The sequence below is a fragment of the Hipposideros armiger genome, unplaced genomic scaffold (assembly GCF_001890085.2).
Source record: "Hipposideros armiger isolate ML-2016 unplaced genomic scaffold, ASM189008v1 scaffold_32, whole genome shotgun sequence".
Taxonomy (NCBI): Eukaryota; Metazoa; Chordata; class Mammalia; order Chiroptera; family Hipposideridae; genus Hipposideros; species Hipposideros armiger.
This window is the reverse complement of record NW_017731382.1, coordinates 919,289-946,076: the sequence shown is the minus strand read 5'-3', so window position 1 is coordinate 946,076 and position 26,788 is coordinate 919,289. Positions and strand designations below refer to the sequence as shown.

The following is a 26,788-nucleotide window of genomic DNA, read 5'->3' as shown; positions in this document are numbered from 1 at the left end:
AAGCTGCTGTAAACGTCCGTGTGCAGGTTTCGTGTGGACAAGCTTTCAGCTCCTTTGGGTAAATACCAAGGAGCGTGATTGCTGGATCCTAGGAGTATGTTTAGCTCTGTAAGAAACCGCCAAACCGCCCTCCAAAGCGGCTGCACCGTTTGCCTTCCCCACAGCGACTGAGAGTTCCTGTGGCTCCACGTCCCCGCCAGCATGTGGTGTCGGCGCTCTGGGTGTTGGCCGTCCTGATGGATGTGCTTGATGGCCTGTTGTAGACTCAGTTACAGTGCCAGGTAGATGGCGCCATCATGCAGGGTTGGGACGTGTCTTCCAGGACACACATTTGCTGAGTCAGCAACCGACTTATGCTGCTCTCACTCCAAAGCCAGGATTCAGGAACCTGAGAATCTAAAGGGAAAGAGGGTGGTTCCTCTCACTGTACGCTCTACTGGTCCACCAGCAAAATCTGTGCTTCCTGTTCCTGCAGCTTTGGGTTCTGTAGGACTCAGTCCCAGGGGAGGGGCGCTTTCTCCAGAGGACTCAAGGACCCCTCACTGGGATTGAGCTGGTGGCTGAGACTCTGCCCAGCCACTTTGCAGTCTTTCATGCCAGTGAATCTCAGGGCAAAGACGGAGGCTGTACTGGCTGGGGAGATGGGGCCTGACTGTCGAGGGGAAGTGAGGGTGAGGTGAACTGGGGGCACCTCTGAGCACCCCGTATCCTGTTATTACAGTCAGTGGAGAAGAATGACCACGCTGTAATTCAGGCAGGACTACTGATAGCACAGCCCCAGCAGGGAGGAAGTTTGGTGTCCCACCAGGTATGGAACCCCACCTAGCACAGGGGCTGGTTGATGGGCAGAGGAGCATGGACTGGGGAGTGGGAGGAGGGCGCCATAAACACCAGAGGTGACCACATGACCGACTGCAGAAATGACTGTCTTCCTACTCTGGTATGAATATGCTTGTCTGCTTATTAACCACATACTTTGGTTTTCATTTCTTTTGTTTCTTGTCACCTAACATAATATGTGTCAAGAGTGGTTGGCCTTATTCCCAGTGTTTGCAGGACAGGGCAGCACATGGAAGTGTGAATCTTGGAAGATGAAACGTGGCAGAGAGTGACTGTGTCCTGGACACAGCCGCACGTTTTGGGGATGGTGTGTCATGTTGGGTGGGAGCACGACTTGACACTGTCTTTGTCTGGAAATGATGGCTTAAAGCCTGCTGCAAGCCAGGCCTGTGGAGGTGCTAGGGCCACGCTGGTAGAGAGGGCTGTGTGACGGCTGGGCCACTGTTCTTGGAATCCTGCATGTTCCTGGCTGAGGGGACCTTTGTGCATGAGATCTGGAGGCCAGAAAAGAAGCACGGACACACTGCTGGTTATGCCCCAAGGGTTGAGGCGGTCACACTCCTGGTAACCCACCTGGGTTGGTGGCGGACCCTCAGCCCTCGGATCCTGGGCCAGGTGTGCATCTGCCTTCCTGACAGAGCATGCCAGCTTCTCAGGCTGGACGCCCTATCATCAAGGTCGGAGGTAGAGAGTTTTGCCTTATCGGCATGTCACGTGACATGATCCCGTGGATGGTGGCCTTTGGTGTGGCGCCTTTCCCTGTCTCCATGTGCCTGAGACTCGCTGCCCTTGCATTCACTTCCTGGGCTGTACCCCACTTGTGGCTGGGCCACAGTTTATCTTCATTGATTGGAGAGCATTTAGGTGGTTTCCTGTTTGGGCAATTTTGAATAAATCACTGTAAATGTTTACTTACAGACTTGTGTGAAAGTAAGTCTTCATTTGTTTAGAGCAGTTTCTCAACCTTTTAAAAATTACTGTGCCCTACGAAGACTGTCTAGACCAGCGGTTCTCAACCTGTGGGTCACGACCCCTTTGGGGGTCGAACGACCCTTTCACAGGGGTCGCCGGGTACTCGTATGTGGGCGTATCTGCATGTGGCCCTGGAGACGGATAGAGGAGCGGTGTCTCAGTTCCTAAGACCGTCGAAAATATGTGTTTTCCGATGGTCTTAGGCGACCCCTGTGAAAGGTTGAGAACCACTGGTCTAGACTCTTTTCCTTAAGTGCTGCCTCCCTCACGACATCGCCACCCTACAGGGGTACTTTGGGGGCTGTGGCCCCGTGCAGTACCCAAGATGTGCCCCCAGAACCAATCTTTGGCCCTTGGGGGTGATGTTGTCCCACGATAATGCATGCTCTGGGGAAGACGTCTAGCAGGGGGATCTCTGGGCTATGGGGTTGAACTCAACAAGCCACCCATAAGACACTGGCAGCTCTCCCACAGGCACGGTGCCACCTCCCCCTCGTCCCCACAGCGTGGGACAGTGCCAGTTGCCCTGGGTCAGTGCCAGCACATGTTACGGTCAGTTTTCTGACATGCAGTGCGTGACTGACACTGTGGTGATCCCCACTGTGGCTTAATTCTTCCCCTTTTCCAATAAGACCCTGATTTGCTCCCTTACAGGAGGGGTGGCCATGTGACACAGCCTGGCGGATGAGGTACAACAGAAGTTTAAAAGGGAGAGCAGAGGTGGCAAGTGTGCCTGCAGGCTGCGTGTTCTGGGGCTCAAGCTCCTTTGAGAGCAGAGTGTGGGGCCGGCCGAGTGGCGCAATGGTTAAGAACTGGCTTGGGATGCCAGAGGGCCCCGGTTCGGATCCCACATATGAGGGCCAGTGACACTGCCCTCTACAGCTAAGATACTGAACAACAGCTCAACCTGGAGCTGGGCTGCTGTGAGTCGCCGGCGATGGCGTAGGCTGCAGCCCCTGTGGCAGTGGTTTGCCATGGGGAAAAAAAAAAAAGAGAGCAGAGTGTGGACCCCGCTGCTGTGCCCCTCCCCAGGACACTGCCTCCACGTGTCCCGGACGCTGGTGTGGGGGAGGGGGAGCACCCTGCCCCTTTGTTGTCCCTCCGTGGGAGGCCCCGGAGTCTTGGAGTCTCGAGTTTTGTGGTGAAACAGCTCCCTGCGCCCCCGCACAGCTGCCTCTGCTGAGGAGGCTGGAGCGCAGGGACAGGGACTAGGAGTTCCATACAGCCAGCCGTGTGCCAGCCCCAGCCCCAGCCCCAGGGAATTCCCGAGGGAACACGGCTACTGGGGCCTGGCCTGTGTCCTTAGCCGGCTGGACTCCTCCCTGGTCAGGTTCCTAGAGCCACGCCTGGCACAGCATGCCCTGTACTGCACTTGATGCTGGCGAAGTAGGGTCACAGGGTGGAGGAAAGCGGGCGACAGGGGCGTCGTGGGGCATGCGAAGGGCAGGCTTTAGGCTGAAGGCAGGTGAGAGCCAATGTCCGAGGAGTCACGCAGGACTGAGGGTCATTCTGGGGGACCTGCTCTGCCGGACGGGGCATCTGGAACTGGGCGGCTGCCAGCACTCTCAGTGTCCGGCCCACAGAATCCGCTTTACCACTTAGCGGAACTTCAGCCACCGGGGTTCGGTAGCGCCGTCTCCAAGGGTAAACCAGCGGCCTGCCCTTGTGGGCCTTGGTGGGTATTCAGGTATGCTCGGCTTGAGGACAGTGGTCTGCGTGTGGCAGGGACTGCCCACGGCGGGGTCCCCTGTGGAACGCCCACCCCACCCCCGTTGCACTCAGACTCAGGGCCTCGACCCCATTTGCTGTGTGCGCAGCTGGGAAACCAGACGGGCAGTCGGTACTGACTCTTCACCCAACAGGGGCCGCCTGTCCTGCCCAGGACGGTTCCTAGGTGTCCCTGCTCCCAGCAGTGGTGGGTGCTCCTGCTCCTGTTGAAGCTTGGCCAGTCACTGCCACCCACCCCAATGAAGCAGTGCCCTGAGCCACCAAATCTGCCTCACCACGTGCTCCCCAACCAGCTTGCCCCCCCCTCCCCCCGCCGGCCCGGCAGCCTGGTGCTCCTTTAAACCATGAGTCAGGCTGAGGCTTGGCCCACGTTCCTGCTGACCCTGGGGACCTGCGTGGACCACATCGCTTGCCATCCTCTAACCGCACACTTGTCTCTTCTTCCTGTGCTGGCTTCAGGCTTCCTGCTCTGACAGAACAAGACCTGAAGACACAGCTATAAGTATGGGTCACCCAACTCAAGGTTGGAGGTCGGCTGCACCCAGCAGTGGCTGGGAGTGTCCCTTTAAGGTAGGTGCATCCAGTCGCCAGCCAGCCATGAGCTGAGTTCATCCCTGAGCTTGGGAAGGGGTCGCCAACTTCCCAACACACGAGACAGAAAACCTGTTGTAGATGTTTATTCTACTTTAAGTAACAAAACCTATGAAGTTCCATGTTTTAATGTACAGTGATATAATACTTTGCAATATAAAATACAATTTACAGAAATTTCTATCAAGTAAACCTAAAGAAACACACTTGATTTTTACACTTGTATATTTAAATTAGAAAAATTTGTTTTACATGTAAAAAAACCTTCACATCGTATTAGACGTTGGAACTTGACACCACTTGAATGGAATTTAGCCGACCACACTTGGTTAATTATACCAATTATCCCAACTGCTGAGTTCTCGATGCTTTCAAATTTAAACATTTGTGCTAGAAAGTGAAAAATCTGTAGTGACGTACAAGGGAATAACAGACCCCAAAGAACAAATGAAACTCTAATTTTTACATTTGCAAAAGTAAGTTTATGAAAATATAAAAAAATTATCAAAGTGTATTTGTACAGTCAAATAAATTAGCAAGGCTTTCTCTCTTTCACACTTCAGAAGAACTCGAAAAATACAAGACGAGAGCAGTACACTGTCTTTCACAGCGAAAGCTTTCTAGTTTGTAGTTCTTGAACGAATATCACTATTTGCCATCTCAGGCTTTATACAAATATTGTTCCATTTTCAAAGACAAACTTTAAAATGTATCACCTCACAAATCTAACAGTTCAGAGCTAGTGCACTTTGCCTGGGATGCAGGAAGAACTGCTCAGACGGTGAAGTTCAACAAACAAAATGTTCCTGATTATTCAAATCGAAGAAACCCGTCCCCCCTAAAGTACACTTAATTGGTTTTATTTTCTCACTTTTTTTAGGCTGGTAAAATTTAAATCTTTTTCAATAAATTGTTATTCAAGATGTAACAGTTTCTACTCATGTTGCTTTTGATCATGTTGTCAAAAAAAATGTGTCAGGTGATATATAAAAACTGAGCAAAACTAAGAAATGTATTGTTTTCCGGTTGAAATTTGTAACTCGAATTTCTTTATGACAAAAGGAAAACGCATTGGTAAGCTTTCTTTCTCAGCAGCATTCCAGAGACAGCTGATACTGCCCCCACATGCCCCTAACTTCACCACACCACACACACGCAGCAGCACCCCACAGCTTTTGGGAGAGCCTGTTAACCTGCAAAAACAGCTTTTGGAAGCCTAGAAATACAGATGAGATGTCAGCAAAGGTATGGCTCTAAGGTCCACTGAAATTCCCTTAAAATTTACCATAGTCAAGTTATTGGAAAAGATAACTTTATAATCTGAAAAAAAGCAATATGCTTTTGTAGACATTTTCCCATTTCAGTAATATTAAATGGAAATATTAAGAGTTCTTAGTTTTTGTTTTTTTTTTAAAAAAAGCATCAGAATTGTAAAGATGTGGAATTTTGTAAGAAACCATTATACACAAAATTACAGTAATATCTGAAGTCCAGAATATTCTATTCTGCATCTAAGTTCATAGCTATTTGAAAAACTATTTGTTCGACACATTTAATGAACTTGGCTTTTGAAAAGGACGGTCGCCCGGCCGGCCGCTAGGTCTGCGCGGCGGGCTCGGCGGCCCGCGGGGCCTCGGCCTTCGGGTCCCGCGCGCTCTCCTTGCTTTTGCTGCGGTCCTTGCGGTCCCGGCCCCGCTCGCGCTCGCGCGCCTTGTCGCGGTCGCGGTCTCGGTCTCGGCTCCGAGACCGCTCGCGCTCGCGCCTCCGGTCGCGCTCCCGGTTCCTGCTGCGCTCCCGCTCGCGGTCCCTGGCCGCGCCCCGCTCTTTGCCCTTGTCCCACTCGCGGCAGGAGTCCTTCTCGCGGTGCCGGTCCCACTCGCGGCCCCGCTCCCAGTCCCGCTCGCGGCCCCAGTTCCGGCCGCGCTCGCGCTCCCGCCGCCGCTCGTCGAAGGCGCGGCCCTGCCGGCCCTCGGGCTGCGCGTCGGGCTCCTCCGGCTTCTCTTTGGGCCCCGCGTCAAAGCGCTCCCGCGGCCGCGCCTCCGGGGCCTGGCTCCGGTACTCGAGGCCTTTGCCCTCGCGGAAGTCGGGCTCGGGGCCCGGGCCGGGCGCCCCCGCGGGCGGGCCGGCCTCGTCCCAGCGCTCCTTGCGGAGCTGCGGCGGGTGGCTGGGCAGCTCCAGCAGCGGCCGGGGCCCGGGCTTCATGGCGGGCTGGCCCTGGAAGTGGAAGCGGGAAGGCGCAGGTTCGCTCTTTTCAGGAAAAGGCGCAGAAGACCCCCTCGGTCCACCAAACTGCAGGGGTGCTGGCGCCCTTTGATTTGCAAATCTCGGCGGCGAATTCACCCTTTGCTCTTCAAACTGCTGAGGCTGCATCCCCCTGGGTCCCTGCATGAAATTGGGTGCTTGGCCTCTGGGTCCTTCAAACTGATTAGGATGTGGCCCCCTTGGGCCCACAAAATGGCCTGGGGGTGGTCCTCTCTGACCCCCAAACTGAGCAGGAGGAGGCCCTCCTCGGGGCCCTTTAAACTGAGAGAGCAGAGGCCTCCTTGGGCCCCCAAACTGGAAAGGTGCCACGCCCCTGCTCCCCATGAACTGGGCTTGTTCTGGTCCTTCGAACTGAGCAGGAGGACCTGCCATCTCGTTGTACGAGGCGTCCTGGAACTCCCTTTTTTCTCCGTGTGGATCCTTGCGTTCTTCAAATTGGGGAGGTGCTGTTCCTCTGGGCCCACCAGGGTGAGAGGGTGAGGGGCCCCTGCTGTCCCCATAGGGAGGTGGTCCGTGTGGCCCCGAGAATAAGGAAGGAATGGGCCCCTTCTGGGCGACGAACCTGGCCGGTGGGGGCCCCCTTGGCCCCTCATTGTTGGAGACATTCTCTTCCGGAAATGGAGGGACTGGACCCCTTGGTCCTGGGAAATTGGGGCCATGAAGCCCCGACATCCCGAAGGTGCGTGGTGCAGGTTCACGCTGGCCCTGAAACTGGGGCAGAGGGGCCCCTTTCTGTCCAGGTGCTGGGAACGGAGCGGACCCCTCACCAGGTCTGGACTGGGGGGCTCTGTCTCCTTCACTTTCAGCTGCCGAACGGTCACTTTTTTCAGCAAACAGAGCATTTCTAGGGTCCTCATACTGGGACGAACCAAAGGATTTCTCCTGAGATGTAAACGCTGGAGCTGAGAAGTGCTCCCTCCCTGCAGAATTGAAATTCTGGCCGGTGTTCTGCAAAGGGAAGGTGGACGGGAAGGCAGTGCCCGTGGGCGTGGGCAGCAGCACCTTCCGGGCAGGTCTGGCCGTGGGAGGGCCGCTCTCAGGGGGCGGCTGGGCTGGACTCTCTGAGGGCTCACCTGCGGGGCTATCCTGCTGGGCTGGCACCGTGGCATCGTCACGGGGAGCCCACGACTCCTTTTCCTCCGGGGCTGGCGCTGGCCCCTGAGCGGCAGTGGTCCCTCCGGGCGGGGCGCTGGGCGTGCAGTTGGCTGGGGCCTTGGAGGCCTCGCTCTCGCTGCTCTCGGCTAATCGCCGCGCCTGCCGAGGGTCCCGGCTCTGGCTCTGTCTTGGGTCCGAGGCTAGGCCTGGACCCTGACCGGCGGGGGGTGCCACTGCCCGGCCTGCCGCTGGCTGCTCATGCTGGAACAGCTCCGCCTTGGGCGGTGCTGACTTTGGGGGCGGCGACATCAGCGCATCAGACACGGAGAAGTGCGCCATGGAGGCCCCGACAGCGGCCCTCTGCAGCCGGAGCGCCTCCTCCTGCTCCTGCACTTGCCGCTTCTGCTCCTCAATCTGCTTGTTGAGTTCTTCTATCATCTTCTGCTGCTCGACCAAAGACGGGGTAGAGATGTCGGCAGCGTACACGGCCGGCCTCTCCGTGGAAGCGCCTTTGACATCTGCACACATCCTGTTGGGCAGGTCGTCCACGGTCACTTTGGCTTCTTCTAAAATCGTCTCATCCTCTGGGTCGTACGCCACCTCCTCGCGTTCGGTGGTCTCAGAGGCCTTCTCGCTGTCGGGCCGTTTTCCCCGGTCGCTGAGCTGAGTGTCGAAGGCCCTGTCGGGACCGTACTCTTCCTCAGGGTCGTAGGGCCTGTCATCTTCCTCCTCCTCCAGAGTCTTCTCTTTTGAAAGCTGACCAAACTGCTGGACAATGGGATCCAGCAGCGGTGCGGCCGGCAGCCCGCAGTCAGCCTTGGCCTTGGTGTCTTGCTGGGCGGCTGGGGCAGATTCCACAGGCTCCTTGGCAGGAGGGTCAAATGACTTTTTCTTCCCAAACAGCGTCTGCAGGATGTGCTCCAGGGGCGAAGCTGTTTTCAAAGCAGAAGCAGCAGCTGCTGTGACTGTGGCTGATGCAGTGGCCGCCTCGGCGGTGCTCGTGACTCCTGGCTTGAGGGACGACAGCATTTTTAACACCGACGACGATGAAGCTGGTGCGGCAGGTGGTTCTGGCAGAGGGGGCGGGGGCGGGGGCGACCCCGGGGGTGTGGTGCCGACAGCTGAGTCCCCAGAGGAGAGCTGATACTTGGGGGGCTTCTTCTCGGACTGCGAGGCTGGGGGCGCTCTGGGGTAGACCGAAACATCCATTTCTTCCTGGGTCTGCAGTCGGGCCCGCTTCTCCTCTGACTTGTCGAATTCTCCAGCATTTGAAGGCCGTTTTATTTTTTGACAGATTACTAACCCAAGGATGATGTTAGGACGAGGTGACTCAAGACCTGCAAAACAAAGCACCGTGTGAATTTTAGACTCTAAATTCAGCTTCCGTCCTTCAGAGGTGCACTCTCTCAAGGGCAGCAGTGGGGAATGTTTTAATAGGTAGAAGCAAGAAATTCTGTGGCAAAATAAAAGCAAGTGTTTGAAGAGCTTATTGCAAAAGACTGTGAATGCATCCATGTGTCGTTCCCTCCCCCCTCCCCCCCAGGGCCGACGGGGCTGTTGGACCAGAAGCAATTAATCCCCGGGTCACAAATCATGAAACCAAGGGACCGATTGGTGAGTACATTCGCCTCAGTCATCAGAGTTCACATTACAGACTTCAAAATGATAGGTAATACTCAACAACAGGGTGGGAGAGGAGGTGGGGCAGGCCATGATACAAATGTCCAGCATCCTTGACCTACAGGGAACAAGGCATGAAAGTACTAGGATGGTTTTGCAACAAAATCTTAGCTGTGTTCTTTTATTTGCTTCTTGCTGCACAACAGGAAGGAAACAGCCCTTCTAGTCTTTAACTTGTGAGTCGCAACACCTGAATTAAGCTAAATAAGCTAATATTAGAGCTTTGATTAGAACCTACTTCTACAACTCAATTGCAACGATACAGCACATCCCATTAGCTAAGCAGGCCCATTAGCTGCTGGTGTCAAAATTACAATTCATGGGAAAAGTGATGCTGACTGAAATGGCTGAAGTCAATACGCTCAGGTTTACAAAGGAACGCAGGGAGGGAGCATTCACTTATCAAGAGCCACCTAATGCTCACTCTTTGTAAACACAGGACATGGTGCATCAATCAAGCGTCCAGGTGTTCGGAATGCTGGTGGCAAAGAGAATATACACGGGGAGTTTTAGGGCACAGCACGGTTCTTAAAAGTTATTTCTTAAGGACAGTATCCCAAACATTCCCAACAGTGGTACACTGTCAGGCGTGCTGGCATGTCAGTAATGGCTCTCCCTCCTCCACACTCCTAACAAATCCAAATGCCAAAAGGGAACACACAAAAAATCCTAGTCTCCAAACAGTAATTTAGGGAGAAATGCTGCACAAAGGACACAGTTTTTTTCAACAGCAGAAGCTACTTAAAAATTAAATATTAATTCAATTTATAATTTAACATTACTGTGGTATATATTCATGTTACTTTTTCTTATTAAAAATCAGTGTTGTTTTTCCTATTCTGTGATTTCTGTGATGATCACAGATCACTTCGTTATATAGTCCTGTTAATCTTCCTAAATCCCAATAGATGGGTTGACAGGCTCAGCACGAGGGTGCTGGATGTCCCACCCACCTGAGGACCATAGGCGACCCGGCACATGGACTGACAATGCATCGTACCCGCTTCACAGGCTGACGTGCGAGCTGAGGTGCCCACTGAAGACCTGTGCTCCTAACACCCCAGGACCTCACCACCTTCCTTAGATATGCCGCCTTCCAGAATGTCCTCCCTGCCCTGCTGCGAAGACCCATGTCCAGGGAGAAGAGGGACTGGGCAGAGGAGGGAACAGGGACTGGCTGGGCAGGCCGCCTGGAGTTTCACCCCCAGATGCTCCTGCTCAGATGTGAGGGGTAATCAAGTCCATTTTCTAATTGACATGAATTAAGGATATTTTAACTCGAAACAGTACCTCTCTCATGCTAACAGCTCTTTACTGTTTTACAGCATACTCTCACCCAGCTTTTGTGTCTGGTCAATTGTTACATTGGCTCTGAGGGCCTGTCTGGACCTAGCTGTTGACAATGGCCCGAGAGCCTACAGGACAGCTTCTGTGCTGGGCCCCGGCTCCCTAAAGGACCCAGCTTCAGAAGGGAACGCACTCAGCCACAAGGGTGACTGGGAGCCTCGGTGTGGGGAGGTCCCCCAGAGCTTGTCCTCAACCCAGAGGGGCTATGCCACATGAGAAACAGCCAACTTCGCAAGCACAAGGCTTGACGAAGGACTCAAACGTCAGGTCCTTGAACTGTGTGCGATAGGAAGTCACTGCTAAACCAGGAGGACATGGTCTGCAGGCCTTGTGAAGGTGTACCACTCCAAATCAAACTTCTAATGGCTTAACATGCTTACTAACATCCCAGCCGCGGCAGAACCCTTTAGATTTGAACCTTTGTCGTCATAGTGATGGTAGGAAAGGTCATGGTTAAATTACTTAATAACCTAGCAGAGCTTCCAGCTGGGTGGGTGTTAGTTTTCAGTTTCCCCACTCATCTTCCCCAAGGTTTTAAATTTAAATGGGGCTCTCAAAATGCACACCCCTATTTTGAAGCAGTCAAATCTTATCCTATTCATATGTTCGTGTTATGGCTGCATGTTTGAATTATAACTTATATTCACGGGAGAGAAAGTGAAGTTCACTGAGCTCTGCTGGGCCTCGGACACAATCCTTACTGAGACGAGAGAATGCTGCCGAGTAAAGCGGCGTCTGCAAGGGAAGCTCACCCAGCTCTTCCTCCCAAACCCCTGCCGGCCTGGCCCCCCCAGAAGGGGCAGAGCAGGAATCATGCTGGCTGTGGGGTGGAGACCAAGGGCTCCAGCCCAGGGCTGCATCTCGTTTGCAGAATTCCTTTCTCCATTGTTAGAAGCAGGGCACTCACCCACCTCCCTTTTGAGGGTCGTTGAGGCTTGTAATTCACACATCAGATGAAAACAAGCACAAGGTGGGTGGGGCTGAAGTAACAGCGGCAGCTAAAAGTGCCCTTCTCCATTCCAGACAAGGAGTGTTGAACAGACTGAGAACAAGGATAGGGGAACTCCCACCAGATGCCCTCCGCATCATGAGAGCAAATGTTTACCCTCGGAAAGGGCTGTGGGTGAAAACAAGCCTTTTTAGCTGCATGGGTCATGGGGGAGGGGCGCCTCAGCTCAGCGGTTCCATTAAACCACCCACAGTGGAGGAACAGGAAGCCCAGGGACAGGGCCATCTGCAGAGGCGTGTGCCACCTTGTTTCCTGAGACAAGACCAAACCAGGATACGTGTCTAGGTGTGTCAGCCAGAGGTATGAGGGAAGGTGAAGTGGCAGGAAGAGGGAGCAGTCCTGGGCCCCCCCTCGCACCTCAAACCTGACATCACGGGACAAAGCTTTTTCATAAACCATCTGAAAGCTGACTCCTTAACCCCCAAACTATCAAAACATTGCTTTCACTCCTGAATTTGTCTGGCACGCTCCACTATCCACTATTTAAAATGAAAACCCTCTTAAGGTCTCTGGGTCTCTGCAAACAAAAACCTCCCACCTGCTGGAACAGAAAAAGTGTGGGAGTTCCTAGGTGACAGTCTTTTAAGTGCAACTGGGCAGGAAAGACTTGCAAACACGGGCAGCGGTGTGCCTGTCCAGCCCTATACACGCACGCACGCATTCACACACACTTTTGCTTCCCAATCTTGAATCCATACAACCTTACAAAGTCACGGGGCTCAGCAGTGCTCCAGGTACGAGTGTCATCTCGGTCCAGGCAGGCTGCAGCCCTCGGCTGGGTGATACGGCTGGACGGGAGGCATGCTGGCTACAACAAGCACAGGGGGACACTGTGACAGGTACCGAGAGCTACTAACTGGTTCAATTCAAACAAACAATGAGCAGTTTCCACGGAATACTTTTATTGGTTTCGGAGGAGGAAGGTACAGTCAACAGCAGACGCTGCGGTCAGTCTGCAGCTACCAGTACACTCGGAGACCGCAGAGTCCTTACCTGACAGCATCTCAGGCGCACAACTTTCCAGCTAAGTCAGAAGGCAGTTAAAAGGGAACACAGAAAGGGGCCCCTATGCATATGAACAGTCTCATAAGAAGGCGGCCCTCCCCCATCGGCTGGAACACCTCCGAAGGCGCCTGCCCGAGGTCTCAGAAACCCCAGAGAACCTGAGCCTGCCGTCTCTCGGGAGGCGTGGGGCCTGCTGGGTCGTCCTAGCGGGTAGCGGGCTCACACAGGGAAACACAACGAGACAAGCGTCCAGTCTGCCTGGTCTTCCATCTGAGCCCCATGTCCCCAGTGGTGAGCCGTCAGTCATGGCACAGAGCTGAGCTAACATCCGCAGTGGGAAAGACACTCAGCTGGATTAGAGACGCGGCTTTCCAGCTGTTCTTGGAAATAATGCTGCCACATTATTACAATGCCACTGTGTGACCCGAGACAACCTGGCATTTCTGTGGGCAAGTCATGCTCTGGCGGGGTTCTGAGACGTGGATGGGCACAGAGAAAGTGGGCCAACGAGGGATTTGCAGACACACGGCCCGGCGTTCGCCGTCCAGAGCATGGCTGAGACAAGAGCGAGCACTGACCAGGGCCAGCCATGCTGCTTTCAGGTTGGAAGACGGTTTCAGCACCGTCAGCGTCTTCACCTGCTTCTCAAGTGCAATCAGCAAGAGCTCAGGGGGACATGCTCTGGTCAAAATCTGCTAGGGCGCCGAGCTCACGGCACGGGTTATCTCCGTAAGCTGAGGTGTGTGTGTCGGTCACTGTCCCCTGCGACGACCTCTCCCACATAACCTTCTCCTCACACTCCCACAGCGGTCCGCATGGCCCCCATACAGGCTGGCAGCTCCCAAGCTGGAGCTCTGTGTCCTTGGAGGCCTGTGCTTTGAGCAAGGCCTCGGGACAGAGATGGGGCGGGTGCCAAACCTGGCTCAGCCATTTACTGGATGTATGACCTGAGGAGTAACAGCCGTTGGCAGCACAGGCCACCCCTTTGCAGAACAGAGACAAACGCTCTGACCTGCAGTGGGGCCAGTGCTGAAGGCTGCTGGGGACCCTGCTGAGGGGTGTCACTGCCCCCCTCTCACTCGGCCTGAGCCTTCAAAGGACGCTGTGCCGAGACCAGCTGAGGGCAGGGACCACTGAGTCAGGAGAAGCATCCCCACGCACAGCCTCCCCACGTACACACATGCGCACGCGCGTGCACACACACACACACACACACACACACACACTAGGACAGGTGGAGGCTGTATCTGGGGTGTGCTAAGTCATGCGATAAACACGTGAGGCAGGTCTGGTAGATAGCCTAACCTGGAACCAAGGTTGTTTAGTGGGTGTGGACATGTATAAAACATACATAGATATTAACGTATGTATCAAACAATGACATCAGAATGTAAAATAGTATACTAAACAGGCTTAGATTTAGAAGCCCTTAAATTAAAAAAAGTCTTTAAGAGCTCATGAACGAAAAATCATTGGTCATGTTTCTAAAATCCTTCTTACTGCTTTACCACCACACATTTGTTGTTTATTGTGGATGAAAATCTGCCGGTCTTTGGGGTGTCCCCCATAGGTAGTGTCAGAGCCTCAGGAATGCAGATGAACCAGAGTGACGCCCACTCAGCCATTACCGAGTGTGTCTGGTGGTCAGCGCCCATCACACAGCGGATGAGGCGAGTGCCCCCCACCCCAGCCCTCCTGTCCGAGTCCCTTGGAAGCACCCAGTGTGACCCTCTCCTCCCCTCTGCAGGACTGCACATGGCCCCAGCTCCCACCACAGCCTGATGGAGGGGCTGCTCTGTGGCCTCCCCTTGACCCTTCCTGTCCACTGCAGGGAACCAGTCCCCGCCGAATCCTGAAGCTGCACCCTTTCCCATTGTGCCGGCGGCAGGGCCTGGCACCCTGGGCGTGGTCCCCACACCTGAGGACCACGTAACCTAACAAGATGCAGCCGCTGGGCTCAGGGAGGCAGAGGGAGCAACGGGATGGCTCACACCAGGAGGAAAGTGTTTTCATTGTTCAAAAGGGGAGACTCGGGGCCCCCCAACTCACATCTCCACAACAAAGTGCTTTACATGCAGAGAGGGGTGTGTCTGTGTGATCAGAACCCCCTGTTCACTAGCCTCACATGGTGTCTACACCCTGGACTGACCGGAGGCTCTTCACAGGTGTCCAAGGTCAGCTTCTTCATGTCACCTCCAGGGACACGGGATGTTTCCCTTCACGCTCATCCAGGGAGGGGCCAGCCGCTTCACCAGCTGCTCCCTCACCAAGACCCCCACCCACCAGGTGGCATTTCTTCACCCTGAGGAGTATGATGGGGCACCCCGAAGCAATCAAGGTGATTGGATACATCGTGCCAGTGACAACCCTGCAACTACGGGCTTGCTGATCCCCCTGTGGGGGCGATTCTGAGAACGGGACGTTGCGCCCCCGTCAGGGTCAGGGCCAGGTGAGGGTGCCCCACTAGGTCCCAGCTATTTAGGGGTAGTGTGAGTGCAGCATGTGGCTGCGTGACGGGGCCAAAGCACGGAGGTACCAGGGTCTAGGCAGCACCAGTGATGGCCTGACACGTTCGGTCACTGCCTCCAGAACAAAGCACGTGCGAGCGTGTGCCGTGGGCTAGCCCCATCATCTTCCAGGAAGTACTAACCCTCTGGGGACTTCCTGGCCAAGGACACGCTCCCGCTTAGGCACCTTCTGCCAACATCTTCTCAGGGCACGAAGAGCCGGGCATTCACAGACCACGTTCCCTGGGACTCACCCTCCACCCCCTGACAAGTCTGAAGATTTTTTAAGGTTAATTTGTAAGTAATCCTTAAAAAGCAGCACTTTATAAGGAAGCAGCAAACACAAAGTCTTTTGCAAAAGAGAAGAGAGCTTATGAAGATCTGAGCAGTAGACAGAGAAGTCATTATTTTTGGAACTAGCTGCCCCTGCACTACCGTTTCCTGTGTGCGCTGGGAGTCACTCGTTAGAGGAAAGCAGCCTGCCTGCCTCTGCGCTGCGGGGCTGAGCGTCACTAGAAAGCCCAGAGTGAAGGTGCTGGCCAACGAGGGTGGTGTTACCTTTCCTCCCGGCTCCTCTTCAGGCTCCTGGCACCGGCCGTGCGCTGACCCCCAGCCTGACAGGCTGGCTGGATGCCACGGGTCTTTTCACTTCATAAGAGCTTTCCTGGGCCATCATGCAGATGGGAGGGGACTCCTAGTGCCCCGCCCCCATCTCCTGGAAGCCTGCCCTCTAGCTAAATGCTCTGTGAGAGCTCCTACCCCTCTCCTCCAGTCATGTGTGCCGAGGCGGCATGAGCGCCTGGCCACCAGCTCATAGGACGCGTGTTGGGGGAGGGGGCGTGTGGGATCAGAGACACCTAGCTGCCACCCAGTAAAGCCGGTGCTTACCTGGTCCCTCAAATGGCAAGAGCTTGGGTGGGACAGGGTCCTCGGCGCTGAGCGGGATCAGGTAGAGGTCCTTGACGTGCCTGCTGTTATTAGCGACCACGCCGAAGCGGCCGCGGCTACTAAAATAGGAGTAGAGAGAGATATAGGCCACTTCCTCCTCCTCCGTCGCAGGGTGAAAGCGGATCAGACACAGCTCCTACAATCGAGAGCACAGGGGACAGACACATGGACCTGCGGCCGCTCTGGGCAGGCGCCTGCTCTCAATGGGCTTCGGCACCAGACGTGCTAAAGCCGGAGGCGTGAGCGGCTGTCTGCTCGTCGCCCTGCTGTCCAGCATGTCAGCCATGGAGTGGCAGGGGGGACACAGGCTCACATAGAGGCTGCCGGACTCCCACCTCGGCCTCACTCTCTCATCCCTGGTGGCCTCCACACAGCCCCCGCCCCCCAGCTCGCGTGCCCATGAGACGGGCCACGTGGGCGCCAGCCTGGTGCAGTGTCGGGGACACTAAGCCTCCACTGAACAGGACGACTGCAGTCACCACCAGCCAGCTGTGTGATCTACAAAAGTCACCTGCGCTTACAGAAACTGGGTGGGCTACACCAAACGGCAGGCTCTAACTCTTTTGCAAACGTGACACAAACTAGAGCCCCTGCCTAAGGTCATGACCATGGCCGCGGCCAAGATCAGGTTCGCAGCGACCACGGCCACCTCCCAGCCCCACAAGTCAGTAATGAAACTCGTCGCTTTGTTACTCTAACGCTCTCAGTTATCCAGCTACAAACTTAATTTTAAACATTCACCTGGAAATATCTAAGAAGCGGTAGGCTGACATTTCAAGTGCTAACCCAGCAAGTGGAGAAGTGAGAGAAAGAACCAGACAGACACCGTCCGTGGGTGTGGAGATTAGACTGTAAGCAGGTACCTTAGACACAGAAGATTTGAGTTTGCCGACATAATCCCAAACCGTCCTCGGTGCGATCCTTCCACCAATGTGAATCGTGTCGGGCAGGTCCTAAATAAAACGCACGTGCATGAACGCCCGGTGGGACTAGCATTCAGAGGCTGAGGCAGTCACTTCAGGGCACTGGCTCCCCAACATTCAAGAAAACCACACCGATTCCAGAGAAAACGGTCCTAACTGTACCAAACACTGCTCGGCTGGCTAACACTCAGGGCTGCGAGCTACCAAACCCAAGGGTGAGGTGGTGACCAGCTTCCACTAGACAGGCTGGCATCTGGCAAAACACTTCTGCCATCTTTTGTGACCACCACACACAGTGCTGCCTCAGTACTATCCACAAAAGGACTGGCTGACTGCACCTTGCTACGGTCTCAGTGCTGGTTTTCATTAATTGCAAAAAATAAAAGAGCTGTTGTGTGTGTGTCACTCCACACCAAGGCAGGTCACAGAGGCCGGTCCCACCCCGGCTGGGCGCACACGCACACTGGGTAAATGCCCAAGCTCAACGGAGAAAGGACAATGAACTCCAGCTTTTTCATAAAAGCTGGGATGCACAGTTTCTCACTGGAATTTCTGCCAGCTGTCCAGACTGGTACCCTGCAGACTCATGAGCGCAATGCCCACCAACCTCCTTGCATTTCTGGACCCTCGGTTGGAAGGCTGTCCCACAGTGGACTGTGGTACAGGACCAGAGCCCCGTGACAGACACATGCGCGCGCGCACAACCCACACACACACACAAACTCTCTCTCTCTTTCAGTTCTAACCTCACTGAGATAATCAAAACATCCAGAGACAGGATATGCCTTAGTGACAAACTTTGCTACGCTTTGCATGTTAATAAATCCTTTCCAAATGGTGCTGAGTCGAGACAAAAAGAAGGCTGTATCTCCTTCTGGAGGGGACCGCGACTCTGTGATGCTGTAAAACAGAACCATGGAAAAGAAGTTAGTCTCTGCACAAAGAATTTCCCAAGTACAAAGATTTTACATATTGACGAAAGTAAAAGTGAATTCCTACAAGTTTTAGTAGCTTACTTTTACAAATTAACTACTTCAATCATAATGATATAAACAGACATTCTGGTCAAAGAAAAATAAACCGAACAGGCAATGACACGAGCCGGTCATGAATTCAGATGTCCGTTTTCAGATCTGTACTTCTAGGTGGTGCCAGGCATCTTAAGTCTGGGGCTTCTGAAACGCCTCCACCGGACTGCAGGGCAGCGGTGTGTTTCTGGGTACCTGGCAGAGCTGAGCTACTGCACCACTCACTACTGCTCCTTCTGCATCTAAAGTAACAAACGGTGCTATACCACGCGTGGAGACCGCACCTGATGCTCGGTGACGGTGGAGCCGACAGGACGTATCTGGGCTCAGGGGATGAGGATGGCTTAGCCAGGATAGACTTGGGCACCAGCACAGAGGCCACAGCAGGCTTCAGGACATCCGGTCGTGGTTCTGCCGGGTGGGCACTGTCTGGGTGGGCTGCTCCAGGGGTCGGGACTATGCTGGACCCGCTCTGTGCGGTTCTGGGGTCTCGGCCAGACATGGTAACTGTGGTGAGAACCATGCCCCCACAGGAGGCCGGAAAGGAGGACCCTTCCAGGGCAGAGGGCTCGGGGTGGCTGTCCCCTGGAGGCCCAGAGAAGCCCTTCCTCTCCGAGTGTGCCCGAGAATCGCTTTCTGGGTCTGGCTCAGAGGCATTCTCGGGCAGAGCTGGCATCACTTCATCAGCTGAGCTGAGAACTGGCTCAGAGGAAGAGCTGTCATGCTTGGGTTTTGACTCTTCCTTCTTAGCAGAAGCAGACACTTTCTGTCTTTTTGGAGCTGGTTCATCTTCTGACAATGGAACTTGACCTGAAGAAAAGAGGAAGGCCTTCGTGAGAAATCTGACACTTGTGAGGGAACAGCTTGTCCACAATCAGGTCATAATTTCTTGCAAGAATAATAAAAAACAGAACACCACTCTATAAAGGTTGGAGCTGACTTGACAAACTCCTAAAGACCATCCCAGCCTTTGAATTTCTTAAACTTGGGTCAATACCATTGCCATTAGAAGGTATTGCAACTTTAAACGAAAACAAGTCAAGTCTCACTTCCAAAGTTTCAGCCCCAAGCTTGCTCACCTGTACAGACTTTACAGTTCAGGTCAAAGAGGTGCGCCCGGTGCTGGCTGGTCGTGTCCTTCAGCATGCTGCTGAAGACGTCCAGGAGGGGCGCGGCACTGCTCTCGGGGACAGCTCGCACCGACTCCTGCTCCTGCCGGTGAAGAGAGAAACCACCACGGTCACTTCCTCCCGGCCCATCCCAGTGGACGGCACACGTGAGAAACCCCTCGTGGGTTAAGAGCGCCCCCAAGGGACCACCGAATGCACGTTCCCAAGGACGGTGCAAGTGCAGGTGCCGTCAGAGCTCAGATCTTCCCCTGCCGCCCAGGGCTTCCTGTGAACAGCAGCAGCCACGTGCTTACGTCCGAGTCTGACACGGGTGGAGAATCTTCCATATCGGGGATGGCTTCCTGCTTCGCGGCAGTCCTTTTACTTTCATTGTGCAGTCTAGCTCTGGACTCCATCACCTAAGGCGAAAACGACACACACAGAGCCTTACACCTTTTCTGTGCAGGCCCCTCCCGCCAACAGTCTAGGCTTCCGGGGAAGTCCTGTGCCTCCAGCAGCCACGCCCACCAGCACTCACAGGTTTCGTCGGCCGCTCTTTCCACACGGAAAGCTCTTTAGATACAAGTTCTTCTGGCTTCATTCTCACAAGTTTTGCCAAAGAGATTTCTTCACGCAGAACACGATGGAACAGTCCCTGGGAACAAACATCTTTCATTCACTGGTTCAAAAACACCTGAGTGGTTGTTTCTAAGATCCTAGAAAGGATCTGGAGAAAACAAAGCAGCAGGGGCCTCATGGCTTCCAGCCAACAGCCCACAGGAGTAAATGCTGGGCTGCCCCTGCTGTAGCACAAATGCGCCCAGAAAACATGGGCACCAAGGTCGCACAGCTGACCTCATGGTCCACGTTGTACCAACTGCTAAAAAGACCTCAGGGAAAACAAAACCAAGTCCAGAAGGCACAGTGTTGGGAATAAAGGTAGGAAGAGACCTCTTCAGTCAGGGGTTAACGTGGCGAGACGAAAGTCGGAGCTTTCCGTGGGACCCTGCATCTAACACAGGTGACAGAATTCACAAGGCCGACCGGAAGCTGGGTGACCATGAGCCCTGGCACTCAGGAGGCAGAAGCCACTTCAGGCAAGTGGCCAACCCATTTCATCCCGTGGGAACAGCATTGACACCCTCCTCCCCCCAGGTGCTGTGAGGACAGGTGTGCTGTCCAGGCGGTGAGCATGGCAGTTTACTGATCTAAGGAAACCCATATGGACCGGCTTGGCAGAAAAGGCTGTCTGAAGCAGCCCAGCCATGGAGATGCCCACATACTAGGACAGAGAATTTGAACTTTATTCTGGAGCCGATGGAATGACGAGGACACAACTATACAGCCATGCTTACGAGACGAAGCCGGCAGAATAAAGATGGACTCCAGAGAGCGGGTGAGACACCCCAGCTCTCTGTTAAGGGAGAGAAGGATGAATGAATATCTCACACCAACAGCCTATGGGCAAGCGTCAAAGGGGATAAAAATACCTTTTAGCTGCCACTGAAAGGATAGCAATACTTGTTTAATGTGACTCAGCTAAACAAACCAGAGAGCAAGTGTCCTTCTGTCGCAGGGCCCGCACCCCGAACACTGAGCTACACACCTGGTTTTTGGGGTCCTTGAGGTTGAACATTAGGCTGCGGTATTTACTCTTGTAGCGATTGTCCGTGACATGGTACAAGCCGAACATTTCCTTCTCAATCCGGAGGGCTATCTTCCCGACATCATTCTCCGTCATGATCAGGTCATCGCTGTCACTGACTCTAGAAGGCACAAAGAAACCGCTGTGTAAAGCACTGCACCTGCCCGTTATGTTTTTATTTGGGACAGACGTGAAAGGGCCACTTTAAATGGAAAACAGGTAAGAAATCAAGTGTAACAGCTCACCTTTTCCACAAAATCTCCTTCAAGGAGCGTCGTATATTTTGCCGAATCTGTGAATTTGGCTGTGATGGGGTCGTGCTCGGGGTACTCAGGCGTCCCGGGGCTGGAGAGGCCAAGGGCGCAGAGGTTGCCATGGGCTTCCTGGTGGCTCCTACCAAGGCGGCAGAGCTGGGTAACTTTTTGGAAGCAGGTGTGGTGGTGCCAGGCACCAGCCCTGCCTGCTTGGCGGCCGGAGCACTGCCCGAGGCGGAGGCCGAAAGCCATGGTCTTTTGGGGATGGCGCCCTTGAAGCCCGAGGGCACCTTTCTGATGACCGGTTTGGCCGCTGCCACATTTACAAAAGGAGCCTTCTTTGGAAGGAGACTTCTGGGCGGAGGCTGCTTGCCGCCCACCGAGGAGCCCGGAGGGGCCGCTCTCTTGGGCACCACAGACGCTGTTGCCGGGCTCTCCTCCACTTGTCTGTCCTCCTTCACGGCTGCAAAGGAGACTCACTCTTAGTGGGCAGGAAGATGCCCAAGCGCGGTGACACGCTGTGAAAAGCATGCTCACCCTTAAGCTGGCAAAAGCTTACAAGGCCTTATTGATGAGATACTGATTTACAGAAACAGGTTTTTTAAATACTGAATTCAGAAAAGGAGTATAATTAAGGCCTCTATCAGTATTTAACATCACGGCCATGCTTTATTTCAGAAAGAAATGCTTTACTGTATTATTACTGAAGCCTGTTACTTCAACCAACAAACTACTTATCAAAGGCTTGATATAAATCATTAGCTAAGCTTGAAAACGGAAGGACAAATTTACATTATTAAGAGAAGGCAGATTTTAAAAGAGCACCTCATTAAAAATTCAAGTGCAATTTTTTGTAAACGTAAGTTTAAAAGCTCTTTTCAGGATGAGCCAAACAAATTCTCTTCAAATGTTAAATGCATGCCAACCCCCAAGCTCTAAAAGGACTACTAGAGTCCATGCCGGGGAGGGGGTGTTGCTCACAGGTGTCCATTATATTTTTGGACAAGTGAGTAGGATGACTAATAAAACACAGGCAGTTCTGCAGCACGGGAAAGGTCCATTACTTTTTATACTAAGACATGACAAGATACATTATTAAACGCTGTTATATAAACGGTCCCACTTACAACCCTTTAGTTGTATTTGATCGTTAGGTAAGACAATAAATTAGCACTTCTAATCCAAACAAGGATTGTTGACAACAGCTAAGACATTATCAAAACATCTCAACGTGTACAAAAATATGATGCCAGTAAGTCTCAGGAAAGCAAGGAAGACAATTCTGAGGACAACTCAGGGACCTGTGCCCGAACAGGGCCAGGTCGGAGCTATGATGAGGGCACAGGTGGCATGCTTAGGATGGTCCCTGCTCTGCTCCCCATGCAGAATGGCAGGGATGGGGGGCCCCCTGAGCATACCAGGACACTGTGGGGATGCCACCTAGAGCAGGCGGGCGAGTTACACAGGGAGAAGGCACGTCCCCGGGACGGGTTTTTCTCAAACTACCCCTGCGGCAGTGAGCCCCTAAAACTCCCAGACACCTAAATGGGGGGCTTTGGCAGATACTCCGGTGACCTGTCAATTTCATCGAGGGATTAAAAGTCAACCGCCAGCAAGCCCCCCATATTCATAACTGTTGCAGTGAACCAGGGAGAGTCTGAAATCTGGGCAAAGAGGTGAGATCCCACCTACAGGTCCAGCCTCCAGGCCAGTTGAGCTCCACGGCCCCAGTGCAGCCACCACCACCAGCCTTGGCCATCCTGGCAAAAAGCCAGGGCCATCGCCCTCAAGGGCCTCCCTGCTCCAGCAGTGAGTGCTAAAAGCACAGAGGGACCTCAGGTTTTTCCCACTTTGCAGTATAAATGAAGTCACCTAATTTTACAGTTTGCAACAGCACTTTGTGGACCCAAAAGCTAGGACAGTGTTTGAAGTACTTCGTCACCAAGCATCAATTCTGACTTTAAATAACTTTTCATCTCAAAGCCCTGCAACCGCATGTCCCCTGCCCACCTCTGCCTAAGGTGGCCTGTCCACCCAGGCCCTGTGCTCGCTGGCATGCCCGGCCTAAGCTATCCAGGCTTCCAAAGATCACTGCACGCTCCACCCGCCCTGCGTGTCACCACCCGTGTCCATCGTCATCAAGTCACACCTCAAGGCTTCAGTCCTTCAGGAGCTGGATTTCTAAGTAAAGCACACGACAAAGTCTGACAAGGTAAAAATAGGGACGTATGACAACAAAGATAAAAACTACACTTCTACATGTGTTATTTCATCGGGTCAAGTTCGTATACCTGAGTTAGTGGACTTCAGTATTTGGAAACGTTACCACCTCACACGTGGCTAACGAGGTCGGTCTGAAGCACGGCTGGGGCTCAGGTTAAATGGAATAGATGGAAGCCCCTCTTCGAGGAAAGCAGGGAGCTGGATGAGTGTCTAATGAGAGCACTGTGACCCTGAGCAGAGGGAGGCCAGCCATGGGCAGCCATGGAGGAATGAGCCGGCGATGGTTAAAACCAGGACCTTGAGCCGCTGCAGTCACTGCCCTTGACGCACACACTCTGGTAGCGCACTTAAACAACTCTCAAAGCTAGCCTAACGGGCTTCCAGAAACCTCACGAAGATGCCTGATTGCCATCGACAGGACATCTGTGATGTGGCCTAAAACAAACTGTCGTTTGACACTTTCATTGTTTCAAGTGACACATTTCTGTTCACTGATCAATACGTCTACTGATCTAACTGGTATGTTTTCTGAGGTTATTTTCAGGGCACTCCCAATACCCATGAGTAAAATGACCAATTATCCATGGTAACAGCAAACACATGTAATCTATTTAAAAAGGGAGGGGATGGCTTTCCTTAACTATGAGGGTGTTGCACAGAGTTGCTGCTGCCTTTTTAAAGTCAACCTTCATCATCCCTTAGTTGCTCCCCAGAGGACATCAATAGGTGTAATTATGCAAACAAACTCTTAGTAAAATGCTGAAGCTGGGGGACTGCACCCGACTTGGAAGGGGACGTTGAAAACATGCAAAATGCTTTCCAGAAAGGGTGCCTTTGGTGCCACCGTAAGCTGCACTTGGCACGCGTCGGAATGACAGTGACCATGGTGGAGCTGGAATATTCTGACAGTGAGAGAAACACTACTGTTTTTGAGCAGAGCTACATCAACTCTGCAAACCCTTCATCCAAACTCACTTTTAACTGTATTAGCTTGTGGATCAATTTACAGAAGGGCAAGGACTAACTTTGTAACCAGCCGGGAAAACCCATTCTAGAAAAGCAGCACCACACCCCATGCCAGGGTGGCTTCAGGGGATGGCCGACGCCCCTAAGTGCTGCCGAACTCTGCTTGGCAGCACTAGGCAGCGACTAGCGTGAGGGCAGAGGTGGCTCAGCACAGCCGTGTGCCAGGCCTGGGCCGCTAGCAGCAGGACTGCCTGTGGGTAGCTTCCACACCCTGGGGATCTGCTGTGGGAGGCCAGGTCCTGACTTAGGGAGCCAACAGAAACCTTAGTCGCCACAGGTGGCCCAGCTGCCCATGGGCCAGGCCACTACTGCCGATGAGCTTGTTTCTGCCCGCTGGCCATGTTGGTAAAGGAGATGAATTGTTGGGGTGAAGCCGAGTAGAGAACGAAGCAGGCTGGTGTCCACAGGGATCAGCGACCAGCAACACTCTGGCTCTTTTCCAACATGCATAAAATGAAGGGCCTTGTCACATGCAAGGCGGCTATGGCATCGCTGGCCACTGGGTGGCACTGGCGGGCCTCGGTGGAGCTCGGGAGGACATGGGTCTCCACCAGTTGTGCTGCGGGGTCCCCCTGGAGAGCAGCTGTGCAGAGGCCCAAAGGAAGCTACAGCAGGTGGGCAGTCAAGACGGGGCCTACCAAGCCTGGGCAGCCCCAAACACCCACACCTAGTGATGGTCTCCTGGGACAGCTCAGCAGACGGACAGCACCTGGGAGAAACTCCTGAGCTGCTGCAAATTGCTTTATACCTCTTGTCCTACTCACACTATGCATGTTTACCCCAAAAAGGAGCCTTTCAGTCACCCTGATGCATGGGCAGGCCTAGTGAATGATTGGCTGTAAAAGCCAGGTGAGCTTCAGGTGTGACAATGAGTAAAAGCACATGGTGAGTGCTCATAGTGCAGACAAGGGACAGCAGGCCTTCACAGCGGTGTCCCCTGCCTGTAACTGCCCGCTGCCACCATCACCACCCGCCCCACTGGGTCCTGAGTCTGCTCAGCAGGAAGAGCAAGGCAGCCACCACTGTGCAGACTGCCTCTGTAACAGGGACTGAAGCCAGGGGCTTGGAGGACAACACAGTGGAGAAGCTGTGAATTTTGTTCACTGTGATACCAGTTTTGCTTTCAGTTCAGCGGGACGCATGTACTATGCAGTCTCCCATTTCATGACTATCAAGAGCTTTCCTTGTGTGGAAAATCAATAAATAGCAGCAAGAAATCATTTTGCTTTTGTGCTTTTGCTTAAATATTTTGAATTAATCTTCTGGAAGTACAATAAAGTACTGATTTGCTTTTGCGTCAGAAAACACGGATTCCCAAGTTAGCACTAGAGCAAGCATATGCTGTACCCCAATTCCTCACCACCCGGGACGTCTGTGTGGGCCCACAACCCATCGTGGGCTGGGCCATGCACTTTTCTAGGTGGCTTGTTTCTGATGTGGTACCTGAGTGACTAACACCCTAAATGGAGAGCGAGGTGCATAGAACTCTCTGCAAGAAACTTGCAAAGAACCAAGTGGACATCTGTGGATCGATTACTCTTCCTCGTTTTGAGCCTCACATATACAGTTTTGAAATCTAAACCCAAAGCTGGTTCATGTTGGGTTGGTAACATGGAAAAGACTTTTCCAATTATGCTTCAATATGCTCCACTAGAATGAAATGTGACCAAGGCCGTGTCACCCCACTGGGCTGGCAGTGACGGGTCCAGCTGCACAGCAGGTGCCCGAGGAGCTGCCATTTCCGAACCAGGCACCAGGCACCCTCGTCACTGTAATAAGGTTACATTTTAAGCAACATCCTTCGTTTGTGCCCAAATTATTTACTACTTCAACCAACATGACAGGGGCTGGAGCATGTCAGTTAGTCCACCTGCCCCCCCTGTAAGCTCCTGGTCTCTAAGGGGCACCTCAGAGGACCCCCAGGCTGGTGCCCGAGCAATGCAGTTACCTTTACGTTCTTCTTGCAGAAGTCCTGCAGGCTCGCGGCAGACAGTTGCCCCAACCTTCATTTAAATAAATGAAAGTGGCAAAACTTCTTGTCCGTCTTCTAAGTTTACTTCTTTAATTCTCAGAAGCCAAGGACTTAACTACGTGCATGATTTTGTGCAACACACAAAAATCAAGATTAACATTTTATAACTTGATACAAACAGGGCAGACTGTGTACCATACTGGAGGCACGGCAGCAGCGTCTTCGGAGTGGACCTGCGCACTCTGGTGATGCCACCAAGGCACTTTCCTCTAGTAATAATCTTCAAACAGTACCAGAGCGGATCCACAGCTGCAAAGGCCACATCAGGTTCACCGAAGGGCAGGTGAATTGAGCAGGACCCACCCTGCAGGAACCGGCAGCCCTTCCCCACTCCCGGGGTGGCACACACTGCTGCCGAGAGCTTTCATCTCAGTGTTAGCTTATGTTCATGTGAAACCTCCCCCGACCTAATTTTCTCAACAGATGGCTATTTTTTTAAGCTTGTAAAAAGTAAAAAAGAGAATACTCTTCCGCACTGCGAGGTGAGGAAACGAAGCTGCGTGGACAACATTAAAAGCCGTCAAACTAAGTCCTGCATCAGGAAAAGTTGCTTCTTCCCTCTCA

The 26,788-nt window shown here is 53.3% G+C and overlaps 2 protein-coding genes and 1 long non-coding RNA gene across 7 annotated transcripts in view; 1 reads left to right on the top strand and 2 right to left on the bottom strand.

The window, feature by feature from the left end:
• Positions 1–3,956, bottom strand: part of TCFL5 (transcription factor like 5) — an 18,274-nt gene extending 14,318 nt beyond the window's left edge. The window contains exon 1 of the mRNA XM_019637153.1: positions 3,816–3,956. Coding sequence (XP_019492698.1) covers positions 3,816–3,956 — 141 coding nt within the window. The remainder of the gene's footprint in view (positions 1–3,815) is intronic.
• A 245-nt stretch (positions 3,957–4,201) lies between these two features.
• Positions 4,202–26,788, bottom strand: part of DIDO1 (death inducer-obliterator 1) — a 68,127-nt gene continuing 45,540 nt past the window's right edge. For 4 of the 5 annotated variants that reach the window (XM_019637221.1, XM_019637222.1, XM_019637223.1 and 1 more), the window contains exons 8-17: positions 20,935–21,406; positions 20,651–20,810; positions 19,583–19,699; positions 19,359–19,463; positions 19,015–19,147; positions 18,220–18,745; positions 17,654–17,807; positions 16,848–16,937; positions 15,925–16,120; positions 4,202–8,825 (exon numbers count right to left, since the gene is read on the bottom strand). In XM_019637221.1, the coding sequence (XP_019492766.1) occupies positions 5,728–8,825; positions 15,925–16,120; positions 16,848–16,937; positions 17,654–17,807; positions 18,220–18,745; positions 19,015–19,147; positions 19,359–19,463; positions 19,583–19,699; positions 20,651–20,810; positions 20,935–21,406 (5,051 nt within the window). In that variant the 3' untranslated portion in view covers positions 4,202–5,727. Of the gene's footprint in view, positions 8,826–12,405; positions 16,121–16,847; positions 16,938–17,653; positions 17,808–18,219; positions 18,746–19,014; positions 19,148–19,358; positions 19,464–19,582; positions 19,700–20,650; positions 20,811–20,934; positions 21,407–26,788 lie in introns of those variants that run through there. The other variant, XM_019637224.1, reaches the window with a different exon arrangement.
• On the top strand, positions 8,460–8,970 carry LOC109380062 (uncharacterized). The gene is made up of 2 exons (XR_002123365.1): positions 8,460–8,552; positions 8,783–8,970. It is a non-coding gene; the product is annotated as an uncharacterized LOC109380062 (long non-coding RNA).